A 20151-nucleotide genomic window follows, 5' to 3' on the forward strand; every position below is an offset into this window, starting at 1 on the left:
AATGAGCTCAGTTTGAGCGTTTTCAAACACCTAGAAAAACATCTTGTACCTACACTTCTTACCTCAGTTGCTTTTGCCATAACCAATCGTTAGTTGTCGCGACATTATTTTCAATAAGAGCTTGCACTAGTGACATATAATACGCACATTGTAATATAAGAGCTTGTCTTTTATGTTTTTCACTTTCACCTTCAATTTCAGTCGATGCATAATACGAGTTTTCGTTTTCAAGATTTTCTTTCAACTTGTGCAATTCTTTAGACATTATTGCCCTCTCAGTCTGTTCAGTGAACCTAATGTTTTGTGCTAGGCATAATATTTGCGTCGGCAGCGAAAATGGATCTTGGTCTTGCAAGCTATTTGCAACTAAGCATTTTAAGGTCATGTTTCGTAGCGATGTGCGTATTTCTTGCTCTAGATTTTTTAGCCACATCTACAATAAATGTTAAAAATCAAACTTAGTCACTTGAATAAAGCTGAAGTTCAGTCAATTACGTATAAATTTGTTTTAAAACCTACATAAATGGATATTTTTTAAGGTTGAAAAAGATATGACGCCACGACGCGTTGAAGCGGTTGTTTGGTACCTAATAAAAAGGTATACCTACATAGGATTCAGACCAATAAACAAACGAACAGTAGTATTTATGATATAGGTAGTGATTAGGAAAAAGTTAGCCGTGACCTACCTCTACAGAACAATCAATATCAACTGGATGATCCAATTGGAATGTTTCACCGTAATGGCTACACAAAGCTGTGATACATAAGCCTCCAGGGCCGAGTCGTACGCAGATGATTCCAGGAAATAGTTTTTTCAAATGGTTCTGCATTACCGCCTCCCTGCCTTCAGCGCCGCCGCGCGCTTGTCCAAGTAGTTCTAACAGATCGTCGTCGCTCAAGAAATACAATCTTGGGAAAATAGAGCGTTTCTCCTGTAAAACAAATTATAAGGCTGTGTGGCGGACTAAAGGTGAGTCGGAGTGGACGGTACGCCCCAGACCTCAGGTCTAGGGAGTCCAAACTTTGAGGGGTCCTTTAATGAAATTTCAAACAAGTTGACTAAATAAGGGTAAGTCTGAAGTTGGAGGTTCCATACAAAATTAAAAAAATTAAGAAAGTAAGTTATGAAGACAATATGATCCTTCTTTTATTATTAAAGAAAAAATCGCACGAATCGCAAGAAGAAATTGCACTCGCTTTGCCCGCGCTTATATTCCTTGATAAAATGTTCCATCCTGAACTACCTACTGACATCCAAGAAGTGCAGAGTGCCTTTGGGAGTCAAATCCACAAATAAAAATATGGTGTACAAATATGCAATATTTGAAAGGCTTTGTTTTAAAACTAGGTCAAAGCTTTTATTCTTATCTTTTGGGAAGCAATGTTCTGTGACTGATAAATAATGTTTGAAATAGTAGTTGTCAACATGCTTACCTAAGCATGTTGACAACTACCTACTTTTGAAAAGTAAGTTGAAAAGTACCTACTTTTACTTATGACCACGAGTAAGTGTTGCCCCATACTTAGCGGTTGGGTTTACAGATAACATGAAACAGTGGGTTTAAATAAAAAGAGCAAATCAGTATAATCGCACTAATTTATTTTATCACTTCACTCAACACATTAATAATTACTCTCATATATTTGTTACTACTACACTTATTTACTTATTACACATTTATTACACACTTATTACACTTATTTACAGAGACCGGCAGTATTTCAGCTTATAATGCGTACGATACAATAATAATCCTAAAAATGAGCTCGCATGGCTTTATATGGCGTTATCCCCACCGAAGGCATTCGGCAGTTGTTGCTGAGTGGCGTTCGGCTGTCAATGGCGCTGGCGTTGGCGTTCAATGGCCGCTAGGCTATGATTGGCCGGCGTTTGGCTCGGCTTGACTCGGATAGTCTGGTTGGCGTTGGCGCGTTGCGATTGGCTGAGGCGGTGTGGCGTTACATTCGGCCGTCCTGAAACAATGAATTGCTCCCGCAATGGGAAAATGCTTGGTTAGCTTTCTGGTAGGCAAAGCATTATCGGAACAGTTAGCACTGTTGGATATAAGAACCGTAGGCGCTGTGATATGGCTTTAAAGAGTCTGCTCAGGCATGTACAAGCTTTGTAGCCTCGAAATCCCTTAACACTGCGGGTTCTCTTAATGCCTACCAGCTTGGTTACGAAAATGAACCTGAGTAAATGCTATCAGTGTTTACTTTTGTCGCAATGCTTGTGGGAACTTGCCACTAAATAACTAAATTCCTTTGTTATAATTAAATGAAATATTGATTTTGTCAGTTACATTATCTAGTTAGCTTTATCCTATCGCTTGCTATCCTTTACCGAGCATTTGCCTTGTTACGCATAACCTCCCCGAGTTTACTAATTTAAATTAATAGCAACATGGCATCGTGACCTAGGTAAATACCAAATTATGGATAGCACATTCTTTGAGAGTATTGTCAGTAGTCCAAATAATATCAAGTAAGCAGTTTGTCCAATCATTTTATTCGCAGTCTCGCTAGGGCCTGTGGCACAACGCGTTTAACATGGTCTGGCTAGTGCTTGGCTTGGCTTGACTAGGCACTTGGCTCGTGGTAGGATCATGGAGGTCAAAACATACCTAACTATTAATCAGTCGACACTCGAAAACTCTAAAATGTCTACTAGTAAAAGCTTTCTTATAGTCACTTTATAAGTTTGCTAGGATGTTCAAATAAGCCAAATTATGTATAATATTCTACGAAACTGATCGTTTTCGGCTAGTAACAAATTTTGCAAAAGCATCTATCTGTAATAATCAAATTGTACCTATACTACTGATGAGCGATATCCTTTCGCTGTCTTACAAAATGGTTTTACAAAATGTGGTCAGTATGAATTCTACAAAATTCTAATCCAATGCTATTGGTCTGTGATCTAAACTGCAATCTTATCCACTTTAAAACCAAGATGAAACAAAAGAACATTATTTAATTTATAGATTATTATCATTTTTCAGTTGTACTATTTTTCCACGTTTTACTTTAGAGACATTTTTGAAAGAAAAACCGTCAACAGACTGGCTTGTAGAAAGGAAGTGAATAGCTTCTCGTGAAGCTGTGAATGCTATTACTCTGACTTGAAAAGGAATCTCACTTAAATCCTTGCAGGGAGATCTCTCAACGAGCAACGAGATGAAAGTACTCCTATCGAAAGTAAAACTTGGCTTTCGAAAGTAAAAATTGGCTACCGAAAGTAAAACTTGGCTACCGAAAGTAAAACTTGGCTACCGAAAGTAAAACTTGGCTACCGAAAGTAAAACTTGGCTACCGAAAGTAAAACTTGGCTACCGAAAGTAAGACCTGGCTGTAGAAAGTAAGACCTCACTACAGAAATTAAGACCTGGCTGTAGAAAGTAAGACCTCACTACAGAAATTAAGACCTGGCTGCATGAAGTAAGACCTGGCTGCAGAAAGTAAGACCTGGCAGCAGAAAGTAAGACTTGGCGGCAGAAAGTACCTAAGACTTGGCGGCAGAAAGTAAGACTTGGCGGCAGAAAGTAAGACTTGGCGGCAGAAAGTAAGACTTGGCGGCAGAAAGTAAGACTTGGCGGCAGAAAGTAAGACTTGGCGGCAGAAAGTAAGACTTGGCGGCAGAAAGTAAGACTTGGCGGCAGAAAGTAAGACTTGGCTGCAGAAAGTAAGACTTGGCTACTGTCTTCACTTCGGCATCTATGTAATTCCGAAAACAGTTCACGATTGAATTTAGGTAATACAGGATCATCAGTTAAATTACAGTTTTCTATTCCATTCCTATTCCCTACTATGTAAGCTACATAACCAGGCAGGCATTCTAACACCAACTGAACTCAAGATATTATGTAAAACGTCAGTCTAGTCGGCTTAGTGAAAATTCTTACGGTACGTCCGGTCTACCTGACTAACAATGAACGGCACAAAGCTAAATCATGGCTATAATTAAAAGTGCCACTTGAACTTTCTACTTACATTATGATTGGACCGACAATCTAAAGGTAGAATGATAAAATTAACTCGATTGAAAGCTTGTTGGCAAAAGTACGTAACGTACATGCTGCCTACAAGCACTACTTTTTTTCTAAAATGACAAAAGCATTATCAAAATCATAAGGATGTCTAACTGGTAATAATTATTATTACGTTTCCTCCAAGTGCCCGATTCTGCCTACATTACACTACCTATTTGTATTTACTCATACGCTGTGCCACTGGCTTGTATATTATACGAGACAGTCCCAAAGCTGTGAGTAAGATCTACTTACTATGCTCTCAATCATTCAAAGAATGTGATTTAAACTACAAGTTACAACACGTACAGACTTCATAAACACTAACTTTTAGTAAAAATAAAAGAACAGTCATACCATACAGCATAAACGCTTAACAGCGCTTATGTGACCCCAAATAGGCGACAATGCGGCGGCTTATAGATACCCATTGGCTGCATCGTTAGCGCGCCACGATGAGGTGCTTCGCAGTGACGCGCTCGGCATCAGGCACACAGCGCACAGCAAAGCATCAGTGGTGACCATCGTAGGCGATGACGTTTGCACTTCACGAACTCACCAAAAATTCCGAGAAAAGAAAGATAAGCACAATATTATTGTTTGACTACAAGTAGCTCCCAGTCGATTCATAAAGTACGTCTGCCCCAATTATGAAGATCTATATTCATATTACATAACAATCATATAACCACATGAAAATCAATTTCACAAGAAACTCAAAAGTGAACATCATAAAATAATTCGATTTTACATTCAAATTGCGATCGCCATGCTATATGCAAAACTGAGTTTGAGCACACTGAAAGTGTTCATCAACCGATTCTGACGTAAATGATATTATTGTACCCTTAAAAATAATTTATAGGTACCCCACACGTACCCAGTGTTGTCTGTATGACTGCAGCGGGAATATCACTGACGACGCGAAAAAAAAATAACCTTAAAGGTTTATAGAACCTTATACTATGACTGAGCCTTGTGCAAATAAAAACACTAATAGCGTCAAAGCTTGTTTCTTAAAAACTTCTGGTTGAAATTTGCGGGTAGACTGAGAGCTATTGTTACCATCCGATATACTAGATTTTTTTTTTATTAATTGCTGCAAAAGTAGGGATTAGGCGTTTAATCAGTATGTATTTGTGTCAGTTCATAACCTCTCAACAATTTTAACCGATTTTGATAAATGATACGTCATTCGTCTTGATGGCGTGTGTGTCAATGGATACATAAAATTCTTTAAACAATCAATGTTGTGGATTTTATACGATTTAATATAAGAGCCGAAAAATATGCAGCGCAAACAGCAGTCGGGAGTTTTTATTTTTTACTATTTAACTTATTGAATTACTTGTTAACTTTTTCGTACCGGTAGCACTCTAGAATTAAACTGCGAATTCAAATTGCGCGTATCTCGGCGAGATGCAACGTGAAAAGTGGATGGTTGAGCGGGTTTTTACCTAATTCGATAAAAAGTTGACTAAATAAATTGGTTGAAATTTTAGCATTAGTATTTACCGCCTTTATTTCATCAGTTATATACATACAGCACGTGTATTTTTGTTAGGAAAACTGTAAATAAAACAATACACACGAATATCACATTCACAAAAATTAAAACTAAAACTCGTCGAGCTAGCTACCTTGCCTTACCCAAAACTAGAACAATTTATGGCAGAAAAACCCTTACGAAGGAGCTAAACTGTACAACAAAATACCTGCACACATAAAAAAAATGTACACTCATTCAATCCATTGAAAACTGAATAATTAGCTGCTCACATTATGAGTAATGCGAATTACTTCAGCAAATGCGCTGAATGAGTACTTCATTAAATGGCGAATATTGTAAACTTTATTTTCTCATGTAAATGACCTTTTTTTATGAGAATACGTCTTTAAACCTAAACCTTTATTTGACGGTCAGATATGCCACAAATTATAGTTATATTTTTAGCTTCAGCTATCACTCAAACCATTCACTCTATCCGCGAGCGTATAATGACCACCTATCATAACCCGCGTGCCCTAATACTAATTTCATAACCTCAAACAGGGTGTTAGCAATATTAACCTTTCACGGTCATCTCATCAGTAGAGGTTACAAACACGATCAACCTCATTACACTATGCATCAATATCATTAAAAACGGGATTAAAATTTGAAATGGAATAATGGATGGATCATACCTCAGTTATTACGCGTAGAAGTTGAGGGTAGGTTGCCATCGGGCGTAGAAACCATGCACGCTGCAGATGAATGTACCTCCGGTTCAAAACTCTTCTAAGGACCTTCCGGGCCCCAGAAGTGGACGATCTTCATTGTCGCTTGATTTTTTACACGGTGATTCGTTTCCCTCTTGCGGAGGAACAAAGTAGCCGGCATGTATTTGCCGAATCGTTAATTGGCGCGATTATGCATCATAACTTTCTTTATTAATCCCACTTCTGAGATGAAACAGTGGGTTTAAATAAAAAGAGCAAATCAGTATAATCGCACTAATTTATTTTATCACTTCACTCAACACATTAATAATTACTCTCATATATTTGTTACTACTACACTTATTTACTTATTACACATTTATTACACACTTATTACACTTATTTACAGAGACCGGCAGTATTTCAGCTTATAATGCGTACGATACAATAATAATCCTAAAAATGAGCTCGCATGGCTTTATATGGCGTTATCCCCACCGAAGGCATTCGGCAGTTGTTGCTGAGTGGCGTTCGGCTGTCAATGGCGCTGGCGTTGGCGTTCAATGGCCGCTAGGCTATGATTGGCCGGCGTTTGGCTCGGCTTGACTCGGATAGTCTGGTTGGCGTTGGCGCGTTGCGATTGGCTGAGGCGGTGTGGCGTTACAAACAAATTATAAACACACTAGCCGATGCCCGCGACTTCGCCCGCGTGAATTTAGGTTTTTTGAAATCCCGTGGGAACTCTTTGATTTTCCGGGATAAAAAGTAGCCTATGTGCTAATCCAGGATATTATCTATCTCCATTCTGAATTTCAGCCAAATCCGTCCAGTGGTTTTTGCGTGAAGGAGTAACAAACATACACACACACACACACACACACACACATACAAACTTTCGCCTTTATAATATTAGTGTGATACATAAACGCATTGGCTTGTATAACAGTGTTGATCAATATTGATTTATATTACGTACGTCAATATATTCATGCAGTGCTGATTGGCACGCGTTTAATTGTTCAGAAATGGCATCCAGCATTGGCTGCAGTCTCGGCGACTGCACTAGAGCCGAAAGGCGAGGGTCAGACTCGATGATTCTTGTCACTTGCTTAAATCCCTGGTCTACTTTTCGGAACTTGAATCCGAGATCTCCATCATCATTACAGAGTATGGGCTCTAAATAAAGCCACCTGAAACGTATAATAACAAAGTTCTAGGGAAGAAAAAATTTCAGATGGTCCCTATTCGCTCATCTTTATCAATTATTAGCTGATTGCCCGCGAATTCATCTGCGTGGATTTAAGTTTTCAAAAATCCCGAGCGAACTCTTTGATTTTTCGGAATAAAAGTAGCCTAAATCACTCTCCTGATCTTTAATTAAGTATAGCTTACCCGTGCAAAAAGTGATGTCTAGATGATGATGATACTGTACCAATTATAAAACAATTTTTGAAATTGGCTATTCGAGATGTGACCATTACTTACAAACAGTTAAAGACGACAACAGTTTTTTTAGTTTTATTGTTATAGGTACGTTTTTTTTGGTTTTATTGTTATACTTACAATAACAATAAAGCTAAAAAAATCTTTAAACTGGACGATTTCTGTACATATTTTGAATATTTTAATCAGATGAAACCTAGGAAACATTACTAGGGCAACACACTTTTTTTTTGGAATTTTTGTCTGTCTGCTTCACGTTGACACTACCTACTGAACGGATTTGAACGTAATTTGGCATAAATACCTGTAGGTACGTACCTATAGCTAATACTCCGGGTTAACATATAATATAGTTTTTATACTTTTCAATGCGGATTAAATATTTCATACATCTAAAATATGTTGTTCATAGTACGGAACCCTAAAAGAGCGAGGCCCGACTCGCACTTTACTAGTTTTATACATATAAAATTTGTATGGAAGAAACTTAGCATAGTAATCATTGATGTTTATCAAAAAGAAGATATAAAGAAAGTTAAAAATAAAACAAGAAATTCAGTAAAAAAGTTTTATTAACAAATTATAATTAAGTAAGTGTGCCCTATAATATGGTTCATTAAAAAAATCCTTGCATCATAATACATTAGCTATGTATTTGATATAGGTACCCATATTTTTAATAAATGCATCATTTTAATTAAATTGCCACATATAAATGCGAACTGAAGATAGGGAATAAATACCATACTTTAGATTAAAGTACTTAGAACAATTTATATTTTATTCCTCCTTAGTTACAGACACATTCAGTTTAATATTTTATCTAAACTACAATGTTTTGATTGCTATTACAATAAATGAAAAACTCAGATTTATCTACTTTTATACATAATAACGTCTTCCACACACAAGTTATTTCAATTTCTTTGGAATAAATCTTATAGAATTAGGATATACATAACACAAAACAATATAATTTTTCAAACATGCACATACAAACGCGTCTTAGTCAAACGTGTACTTTTTAAAACCAGTATTCTATTACCTACATCACTATTTACAAGGTAGATACAAAATACAAATATAATTAATAATTAATTATATTATTTATTCCACTCGACCAATGGTAGTTTGAATAAGAATAAAATTATGATAAGACAAAAATGTTAACAATGAATTAATTATTATTAATGTGATGGTTTACTCTACAAGGTACTCTATTACAGTAATTACATCCACAGCAATAAAGTCTGATCATATTTATTTTTTAACCAGAGCAGCAGACATGTTTTTTGTAAACGGTATTTCACTAATATATACTATCATGGTTAGTATTTGGATTATAACATTACTGCATTCACTTGCGCTATCGAACAGGATAATAATTACATTAATATCTTTTTCGATAGAGGAAATGCAACTTTCACATTGAAGTTAAATGGAATACGTAATTTATGTGGTACAAGACCTATAGTTGTCGGAACGCTTTGTTATCTCAGATAGATAATAATTCATTTGTGTATTTAAATTGCTCATTTCCTTTTCCAATACAAGTAATTGTTCGTTATGGTCATTATATAGTTCCTCCATATTTGTTAATAGTTTAAGCTGCGTTTGTGTATCACTCGCCAACTTGGTAGCTTTGTTAAGCAAAAGTTGAGCACGCTCCCTTGAATTAGATGTCTGGCTGGCTCTATCAGAAAGAGATATGTTTGTTTGTTTAAAATCTTGTCTTAATTGCCTTGCTTTTTGTTCTGCCCCTTCTGCTTTATTCACCACATCATTTGCTTCTTGTTTTACTTGTTCTGCGTCACTTTCTATTTTCAGTATATTTTTTTGTAAATCAGAGAGGCGAGAACGAAGCCCCTCAACTTCGTCCATAGTTTCATTAGCTTTCTTCTGGGCCTGCTCGGTTTCTAATGCAATGGGTATTAAATCACTTTTAGCTGCTTCAATATCTCTGTTTGCCTTATCTATGGCATTGTCTGCTGCATCTTGAGCAGCTTGTGCTTCATCTAAAGCTCCCAATACCTTGTTAGCCATCTCTAGAGTTAAGTTAGCAGATTTATTAACAACAGTAGCATTTTGCTTTAGCATTTTAGCTCTGTCAAGGTCAGGTTTGGTTTCAGCTATTATGTTTTCGATATTAGTTAGCTGGGAGACAGTTGAGTTAATTCGTTGAGATAATTCTGTAATTTCTTTCGGCTGTATACTTATCGATAAATTTAAGATTTCAGTAGCAAGTTGTCTTACATCCTCGGGAGTATTGTACGTTTTGGATAAAAATTCTTTTAATTCGGATGTTAATTGTTGGCTGTCATTGGTGGCTCTTTCTGCTGATAATTTAAATTCACTGGCTATCTCAAATAAATCTTTAGCTCTAGAACGAACTGTAACAGTATCTTGTTTTACTTGTGAAACTGATCTGAATATCTCCTCTGCTGTTAATTCATGTTCCTTGATTCTGTGTTCTGTTTTATTAGCAAAGTCTAAAGCTTGTTCAGCTTTTGTTATAGCTCCTTGATCACATGATATACCACCACATTTTCCACATCCTGCTCCGCCACAAATATCGCAAGTGTCACTCTCTTGACCGCACATTTTTAAATTGATTGTTGGTAATTGTGAATCTAAGTCTGATAGCTGTTGTTGGAGGTCATCTAATTTTTTATCGTTTTCACTTCGAGTATTGTTAAAATTATGATATTGCATTTCTATAAGCCTGTCTGTATTTTTGATTTGTCTGTCAGTGTTTGCTATGATAGTCTGCACACTTTCAGCATCATCAGCTGCTTTTACAGCTCTTTGTTTGGCTTCCCGTGTCAAATTAAGCGCGCCTTCTAAGTTAGCCTCCTGTAATTTAGTTGCGTTATTACCCAAGTCAAAAGTTTTTGTTTTTAAGTTAGCTATGCTAGTTCTTAAAGCATCTAATGTAACATTGCCCAGATTTATTTTCGATGTAATGGCATTAAGATTATCATTACTATCTTTCACTTTCTTTTCCGCTTCACTTAGTTGATCTTGTAAACTAGATATATTTGATAACAACTCTTTAACTGTGCTTTGACCTAATTTTGCACTTTGAAGTGAGTTTTCAACATCTGATAATTTTTTTGTCATTTCCTCAAAATCTCTTGTGTATGCTCCCGTAGCACCAACAACTTTAATCTTGCTTGCATTTCCAATAGCATATTCGGTTTGAATCCGTAAATCTTCAATCATTCGATCCCAATTATCAAAACATTCTCCACATGCGTAACATTCAGGAGCTTCACCAAGGTAACCTCTGGCACACATATCGCATTTGTATCCACCTATTCCAGGTTTGCAGATACATGATCCATTATCTCGCATGCATTGTTGAGATACAGAACCATACAAATCACAATCGCATTCATGGCACTCCACATTAGGATCACCCCAATGATTTTCTTGACATTGATCACATTGTCTTCCTCCGTGACCTGATTTACATTCACATTTACCAATATAAGGATTACATTGTGGTGAAGTGGATCCAACAGGATCACAGTCACAAGGATCACAGCCGGTACCTAATGCTATTCTCCAATGATTTTCTGTGCATTGTTCGCAATTTATACCCATGACATTATTGAAACAGGGGCACTGTCCTGTCGTTCTGTCGCAACTTCCTTGAGTAAAGTTAGTACCCAAAACAGAACAATTACATCTATAACAAGATTTTTCCAAAGCATTTCCATAAAATCCTTCCTCGCATAGTTCACAGTTGTCGCCTGCTGTATTATATAAACATTGCAAACACTTTCCTGTGTAAGGGTCACAATTGCCTGGTTTAGTTATGTCTATGTTGTCACTACAATCACATTTTTCACATGTACGCTTTATAGGATCTCCGTAGTAGTTGTCTGCACACACATCACACAATAGTCCAGCATAACCCTCTTTGCAGTCACACACAACGTCCTTAGTCTCAGGGTCTAATTCACATCTATCCGCGTGACTACTTTTGTTTGCATCTCCTTTTACACCAGGGCAAGGACATAGTCTGCAAGGGATATCGACACCGAGCCGTGGATCCCCATAATATCCTTCAGTACATCTTTCACAACGATGGCCTTCTGTATAATCTCTACACATTTGACACTCTCCAGTTTTGTCATCACATTCGACGGCATGTCCATTGCAATCACATTGTTGACAATTTGGGAAATTAAAATAGCCCGGTTGACACGAATCGCAAGCACGGCCATACGTGTTTGCTCTGCATTTACATTGACCACTTGTAACGTCGCAGAAATTGTCGAGGGAACCAATGCTGTTACAATCACAACGCTTGCAGCCAAATTTACTGAAACCATATGTCCCTGGCGCACAACGGTCGCATCTAGCACCGACAATATTTTCCACACACTGACAATGCCCAGTATAGGGATCACACTGATGGCTTTTTGAACCAGATGGATCACACTGACAAGATTCCGTCCCGTTTCTGATATAAAAGCCTATGCTTGCGTGATACTTTTTACAAATTTCAGGAATATTATCTCGGTTAAGATCGTAATAGTATGAGTCTCCACAATTGTAGCGATCGAATTCTTCTCTCATGTTACTGCCATTTGATAGGAACGGTAAATCATCAATGGAGGGTATTAATACTATGGAGTCTATTAAAACCGACGCCCTGCTGTTTGAGCTGTGTCCATCTTGTCTTCCTAAGTATATACGAATTTCTGTTTCCTTGTTTTTCTCTAAACAGATTGCTGGTCGTACTAAGACACTTCGTTGGTTTGCTGGAAGACTCGTGAGGACAGTATCGTCTGCTGGACGTACGTTAGCACAAGGCGAATCTGCATCAATTGGTACCGGTCTCTTGACTAATATTGTTGCCTCCTCCCAGTTTGTATTTGATTGCGGCTCATATCTTATTAAGACATTGTAGTTCATACTTGTCTTCAAATTATTTACAACGAATACTAATGTACTACTTTCTGGTATTTTCATAAAGCCAGGACCTGTCCAAGTTTCTTTACGTCCATCTGGATAATTTTCTCTTATAACAACATGACAAATTTGACTTTGTATCGCATTATCATCAATTTGGGAATTGCACTGACTCGATTCCGCCTCAATAACAATAGAGTCAAGAGCTCCTACGAAAAAGTTTTGTATAGGTTGATTACAACGGAGTCCCATGACATTTGGACGACATTTACACTGTCCGGTTATAACGTCACAATCACGATCTAGAGAACCACCAGGATCACAATCACAAGGTAAGCAACCGTCATCACTATCCGACAATCCATAAAATTCGGGTAAACACTGATCACAATTTCTTCCAGTAACATGGCGTTTACAGAAACAATTTCCTGTAGAAGGGTCACAACCCCTTTCATTAACAGTGCCTAATCTATCACACGTACAAGATTGACATCCATCAGGGTTTTGAGGGTCGAAATTCCAATAGCCGTCTTTGCACCTGTCACATCGTGCTCCATCTATATTTGATTTGCAGAGACAGCGGCCTGCAGTTTTGTTGTTAGCTAGATCAGTTTCGTCATCGCATAAAATTTCTTTATCAGTAGTTCCTTCGGGGTCACAATCACAAGATTTGCATATTTCTGGACTTTGTATATCTAAATTAGGATCTCGGTAAAATGTTGGCTTACATCGTTCACAGTTAACTCCCATAGTATTGTGTTGGCAATTATCACATACACCACCACTTGTTTTGCCGGTTTTATTATATACGGCTGCATCAAAGTGACACGTAGTAGCATGATTGTTGCAGGTACATCGAACACATGCATTAGACGTTTTTCCAACTGCAGGTTGCCAAGGTAAATCATTATAGAAATCTTCACAATATTCACAATTTAATCCACGAGTGTTATGAGTACACTCACAGCGTCCATGTACCATATTATTTTTGGAAGTAACTTCTGGCAAAGGTAAACAACGAGATGCGTGACCATAACAGGAACAGGACCCGCGAACTGTCATTTCATATATAGAATAATAATATTTTTCTTGAATTTCAGGTCTATTATCAAGTAAATCATCTCCGAGAGTGTGAAGCTTAGTGAAATTAATTCTTAAATTAGTCATACGTAATAAATTTTGAACTTCTTCGGAGTACGGGTTTACCACGTTGATGTTAGGAGGCAAAACTCTAAATATAACTTCTCCTTCAGTGGATGGCGCAACTCCTGAGTAGCGAGACTCGCACACGACCTCCGTGAGGCTGCGCTGAGTGTGTTTCGGAACAAAAGGAAAAGCTTCATCGCAGTTGTGTGCAAAGTATTGATAGACACGCCAAGTTTTGCCGAAGTCGAATGATCTCTCAACTAACATAGCAGCCGGTCGAAACGTTTTAAACTGAATTATTAAATGCGTAAGATGAAATTCAGCTTCCATGTCGAGTTGTATTGTAACATTTTCCTTTCCATTTTCTGACTGCCACCAGGATTTGTTTCGGGTTCCGGGATGATATTTATAAATAATGTTTTGTATTCGATGATTAAGATGCGGATTGTTTATTGTACTATTTGTCGAATCGCACCAAAAACATTTCTTTCGGTCTTCGAGATGTGATACTATACAAAAACGTTCTCGTCCATGGCTTCCGCACGTCGATGAGGCGGAGAGTCGAGCCTCGCGTCCGATGAGTAGATTGCCCGTGGCAGGGTAACATGAGCTCAGTTCACAGGCACGGTCTAGTATTCGCGAATTGACGCGCAAACGGTCGCGATCTCTGTTATACAAAGCGGTCCCGCCGGCTATCAGCACGGAGAGAATAAACAATGGGGCGCGTAGAGCCATGGCGCGGTCCGGGCCCACCGCGCGTCGCTCTCTGCACTGCCGACTCGAGCGCCTCCGCCGCGCCACTCTCGCGCAGCCCACTTCCCCCGCTCCACCCGTCAAAGCTACTATTGTACAGAGCCGCACTCGGTTCATTCATCTCGCTTAAAAAGGATTTAGGGTTCCGTAATCAGACAAATAACAAGCCTTTATGATATAACACATAAAATTCTGTAACAAACAGATGTACCTACCTAAATATAGCCACGATCGTTTTTAGGGTTCCCTATCTCCAGAGAAAATAGGGATAAACTACTAAAATTACCCTAAATAACTAAAGTGCTTGAACCATGCGTTATTCCTATCGCATGTCAAATATTATTCATTAACCCTTTTCCAAAATAATGATACAGCGCTGGGCCATACACTATACCTAAAGTTTACCGTCAGGTTTGCAGCGGACTTGAAGCGGCGTCTAGCAAACTTAACCGTGTATGGCTATCAGTTTACAAGACCCGCTTCAAACTTTACGGTAAGCTTGATAGGGTATGACCAATTATGCTGGCATTAATTTTTCATCATAAAAATGATAATGTCTTAAGAAATTAATTATCAGTAGGTATTAAAAATTATTTCACTAGACTCGCGGTACCCTTCTAACTGGTCCACGGAATCCCTGGGTTCCGCGGAACCCACTTTAGGAATAGTTACATTATTATTAGTAGAGCAGCTAGCAGGTAGTAAAATACGGCTCTGGGCAAGGCGACGACCGCTCCCGTCCGCGCCTTCGTCCGAACCATTCTCCGAAATGGGCACTAAAGCAACAAAAATAACACCACTTTTCTGGATGTGCTTTTGTTTAGGTTTTTATTAATTATTTATTATGGCACTGCATGGGGCTCATTCAAGAAGGATTACTTAAGATTTGTCTGTGAATTTAAGACATATATGAGCAGATATCTGCAAAAAGTTGTCACTTGTCTCGTTTCTTTAATCTGTTGATGACTCATTGGTTACGTATTTCACTATAGATACACTAGATCTTAGATGGTGAATTAAAACGTAATGAGGCAAATATAGTTTGGTGATTTTTGTTTAAGATTAGGTAGGTACTTTCGTTTAACATAAGTAGGTACTTAGATACTTTCAAATTCTCATTTCTCATATATCGAAGACTAGAAAGCTTTTATCATTTATCCATTAAATAAATCAATGGTTTTTATTCACGAAATAAATGCTATTTAGGTGGTTGGTGTAATGAGTATCGCGTTGGGCTCGGGACGTAGTTAGCGTGCAGAGATACACGAATCGACAGCCGTCGGCCTTCCGTTCTCCACATCCGTCGCTGATAAGACAAATATGATCAAAATGATGTTTCCAATTGATTTTATATTAAAATCGTATTTTTTGTGACGCCTGACTACAACTACTGCTTGTATGACACAGTAAAAAAATTATAAAGGTTCGTAAGAACAAATCGTTCAAGTGAGTGGTTCTTAGATAACATAATAATATGAATAAGACATTAAGTAGGTACTCACACAAACTTAGCCACTTTGAGCTTTAAGGTAGAAGGACAGATAGTGACTATGCCCGCAACTTGCTCAACGAGTCAGATTATTATAGGCAACATGTTCAATGAGATGGATTTTCTAGTTCGTTGCTTCATTGAGCACAAACAATAAGTACTTACAAAGCTTTTACACAGAACGTGGTCACACGTGGTACAAAGCAATTACTACATTTGAATGCACTTGTTAAATTGTTATCATGTGAAAGTAACTAGGTCAGTATACCTACCTACCGCTTCGTACAAAATGATCAGAGGTGGAAAATAATGAATATGAATAGCTAATAAGTAGGTAGTACCTACCTACTTAATGTAATTATCTAAAGAGGCAAAGTTTGTAAGTTTGGATATAATCTCCGGAACTTTCACTGATATCAGTGATAGTTATGTTAATTTACCCTCGAGTGCTACCTAGATATATAAATGAAGGTATTAATTATGTCACGCGGACGAATTCGCCGCAATAAGCTAGTCTAACATAAAACATACCTATCTATACTTACTAATAAATAAAATTGAAGTGTCTGTCTGAAATTTCGAAATAACTACCTCATGTTAAGCTCATAATATATGGTTATTTAAACGGTACCATAACTGAATTACACGTTTTTAAAATTTATGTCTGTCTGTCTGTCTGTTTGAACGGATCATTTGAACGGCTTAACCAATTTTGACGAGACTTTCACAGGCAAGTAGAGGATTAACCAAGAAGTAACATAGGCTACTTTTTAACCGACTTTCAAAATTGGAGGAGTTGTGTTTTCTGCCTACGAGTATGAATAGGTACCGATATCTCCGAGATTTCTGAAACTTTGCGACATTGTTCCATAAAAATTTGGTTACCAATTCTTCAATCCTGATGCTGCAGGGGACCTGACCACCAAAGCTGATGGGATTTAGAAACTGTCCGTTTCGATATTTGGAGGTACCTATACAAAGTAAAGACTTTATCGTTGACCTCGAGGACCCAACTCTTCAACCCTGATGCTGTAAGGAATTGCATGCCTAAATCCTGGTGATCCACGGCATTTTTAAAGGATCATCCGTTTAAATGTTTTTAGGTGGAGAAATACGTTGCACACCGGGGACGGGCTATTACGGATGTCCTGGATAGTTCAAAGTTCCTACGAGATTTTTAAAAACCGAAATCCACTCGGGCGAAGCTGCGGGCATCTTCTAGTCTAACATAAAACTTTTAAAAGCAAAATCAAAGTTTTAATTTAAAGTAAGAAGATAAAATTATCTATTTCAAATCAATTAAAATTGTCATGACAAGCAAGTAGGTAGGTAAGTAATCAAGTAATGAATGAATGAGTGTATTATTATTAATTCTATTGTAAGATCAAAAAACGCGCGATTTTAATTCTGATAGATATGCTGGTACAATTTCAACAGTCTTGCTGATAACCCGTTATCAATGTCATGCGGTATACAGTACAAAAGCGGAGAGCAGGGAACCTGAATGATTATAATACTGGACCATTGTTATTCGCCGTTTCTTTGTATGTATGCCATTCGACAGACTGAAAGAAATAGCATGCTTCCCAGGCGAATAATATTATGCTTATTACAATCAGCCCTAGCAATTTAGTTTTATTCATTACTGGTTGACCCGCCCCGGCTTCGCACAGGGAGCCTACCTATTCCATAGACAAAGTATGGGTATGAATGTGGTATACTAAATGTGTTGTATTATGAGTTGACTAAGAGTCAAGCGATTATACTGATCGCGATCGTATTGCTGTTACCCGTTGAGGAGTTCCATCCTCTATTTCTGAAACTGTTCCTCAGCTGATCCTCACCAAACTTACATGGTATTAACCTGACAGTACAAGTTTTGTAAAAAAAAAGAATGGTGAAAATCGGTTCAAAGACGGAAAATCGATAAAAAGTTGGATGCCAAATCCCGAAGAATCCCTATTTTTTTCGGGATAAACTATTAACCCGGAATTATTATTTAATTAAAAATCGGTTAAGATTTGACGGAGCTAAATACATAATAATATAGTCACATCGCCAAAAATAAAATTATCATTCCCTATCCTGAACGTTGCCTATTGTTTTAACCCCCGACCCAAAAAGAGGGGTGTTATAAGATTGACGTGTGTATCTGTGTATCTGTCTGTGGCATCGTAGCTCCTAAACGAATGAACCGATTTTAATTTTTTTTTTTTTTTTTTTGTTTGAAAGGTGGCTTGATCGAGAGTGTTCTTAGCCAAGAAAATCGGTTCAACCGTTTGAAAGTTATCAGCTCTTTTCTAGTCACTGTAACCTTCACTTGTCGGGGGTGTTATAAATTTTTAATTTACACATTTAATTTGTTCGGTATAAAAACTATTCTATATTATACTGATTACTATCCGGATGTTAAAGTGTATAAGTACGCGACAGGTCGAGATGGCAATCGGGATGGGGACGCCCCGCACATCCGCACAGCACCCGCACTAACCCGATGCGGGATGCCTACGTCAAATTGCGTGCAAATATTTTTGTGTAGTTTTTGAGTTGTTACAGGGTGCGAGTGTCTAGTTTACAAAAAAAAAACTGTTGTGGGCTCTAAATAGGTATCTATCGACAAAATGCTTGATTCCAGTTACAGTTCTACTTAAATAAGTAGATAGGTATAGATTTCACGGCTCGGTACCTACTTATATGAAATGCGTGATAAATGCTGTGAATGAACGCTTTCGCTTCCCCTATAACAACATCTTAGTTTCGCTTAGATAAGGGCTCATTCTTTAAAAAACTGCTGGAGTCAAAGTTCACAAAAGATAGATATACACTCAAGCACAGTTATAGTGATCCGGATCTTTTGTATTATTTCAAACTTAATTTGAGAAGTTTGAGTTAGTTAAAACTAGTTGACTGGTCTCGGCTGCGGGTGGGCTATTCCATAGAGTCCATAGACAAATACGAATGTGTTATACACATTACATCTAGATAGGTATATTATAAACCTCCTTGTGAAAAATGTATGTTCTGAATGATAACAAAACCCGCTGAAAAGTTTAATTATCAAGTTTTTACCGAAACAAGTTTTTACCGAAATCTACTAATATGGAATACGTAAATGTATAGGTATTTATCTTGTATTTTATGTATGTAACTATTATGAATGGTTAAAAGTCTACTTTTACAATGCATTGATCGCCTTGATTTGCTATTACCCGCTAAACAATTCCGCATTCCATCTGCAAAACTATTCATCGATCTTCATTTTTATATGAAACATCCTTACAGCAACACTGACAACTTGTCCTGGCAGCTGCTTTTTATCTTGGTAAAATATTTACAAAAGATATGATAGAGTTATGGAATAACATCAACAAAAAAAAATCTCGAACGCTAATTAAAAACTAAAAACTACGAGTATTAGGTATTAGATATACGTATGCTAAGTTACTCCAAACTACTAAAACTCCAAAGTCCAAACACGACCTCTTTTACTACTTAGACCATTTTATAGCGTGGCGGCGCTATCTTTATAGCGTGTCACCTAAATTTGGATATCGTATGAAGCTTAGTTCACCGAACCCGATGTAGGGAGATAAGTTATAGTTTCATTCTGTAAGATTACGTGTGTGTGTATAGGAATATGGTGGTGCATGACGAAATATCGAGTAACTGCGTCATGTGCTTTACGATAAGCAATGAAATAAAATGTGACTTTTAACGCTCAACTCATAAAAATAGCTCTTATTAACTTTTGAATGGCACTTTATTCATGATTAATTGACATTCCTTGTTTTTCCCGAGTGGTCTTCATTTGCACCATTGAGTTATTTAGAGTTAATAATTTTATTATTGTTGTTGTTTAGAGAGGTTTGTTTTATTACAGAATACTTTTACATGCGCCTATTAATATAATAATACGATGGTATACGAGTTACGACACATAAGTCGGAGTATAGATATAGACGTGCATTTGTTCGACTGTGACATAAATATTTTAAAATGTAACAGAAATAGTTTTAAGTAAACATGATTAGTACCTAACTTCATTGAATAGTAAAAAAATAATTGGTGGGGCCATCCAATTATTGTAAGGTACAAAACCTAACTATTTATTCATTGAAAAGTGAATCAAATTAACTGTGTAACTAATTCACAGGCTTCGGACAT

General features: G+C 37.3%; 2 protein-coding genes across 3 annotated transcripts in view; both read right to left on the reverse strand.

Annotated features, from left to right (window-relative positions):
• LOC123866132 (cytoplasmic dynein 2 heavy chain 1) overlaps nt 1-20151 on the reverse strand; it is a 66047-nt gene that overhangs the window by 31946 nt on the left and 13950 nt on the right. For both annotated transcript variants that reach the window (XR_006796140.1, XM_045907490.1), the window contains exons 26-28: nt 7210-7423; nt 690-935; nt 63-433 (exon numbers count right to left, since the gene is read on the reverse strand). Coding sequence is in view for 1 of the 2 variants with exons in the window: in XM_045907490.1 (XP_045763446.1) it covers nt 63-433; nt 690-935; nt 7210-7423 (831 nt within the window). In the remaining variant the exon portion in view is untranslated. The remainder of the gene's footprint in view (nt 1-62; nt 434-689; nt 936-7209; nt 7424-20151) is intronic.
• On the reverse strand, nt 8231-14523 carry LOC123866133 (laminin subunit beta-1). The gene has a single exon (XM_045907491.1). It carries the CDS (start codon nt 14478-14480, stop codon nt 9129-9131), a length of 5352 nt encoding a protein of 1783 aa, XP_045763447.1. The 5' UTR covers nt 14481-14523; the 3' UTR covers nt 8231-9128.

Source organism: Maniola jurtina, chromosome 6 (assembly GCF_905333055.1).
Source record: "Maniola jurtina chromosome 6, ilManJurt1.1, whole genome shotgun sequence".
NCBI lineage: Eukaryota > Metazoa > Arthropoda > Insecta > Lepidoptera > Nymphalidae > Maniola > Maniola jurtina.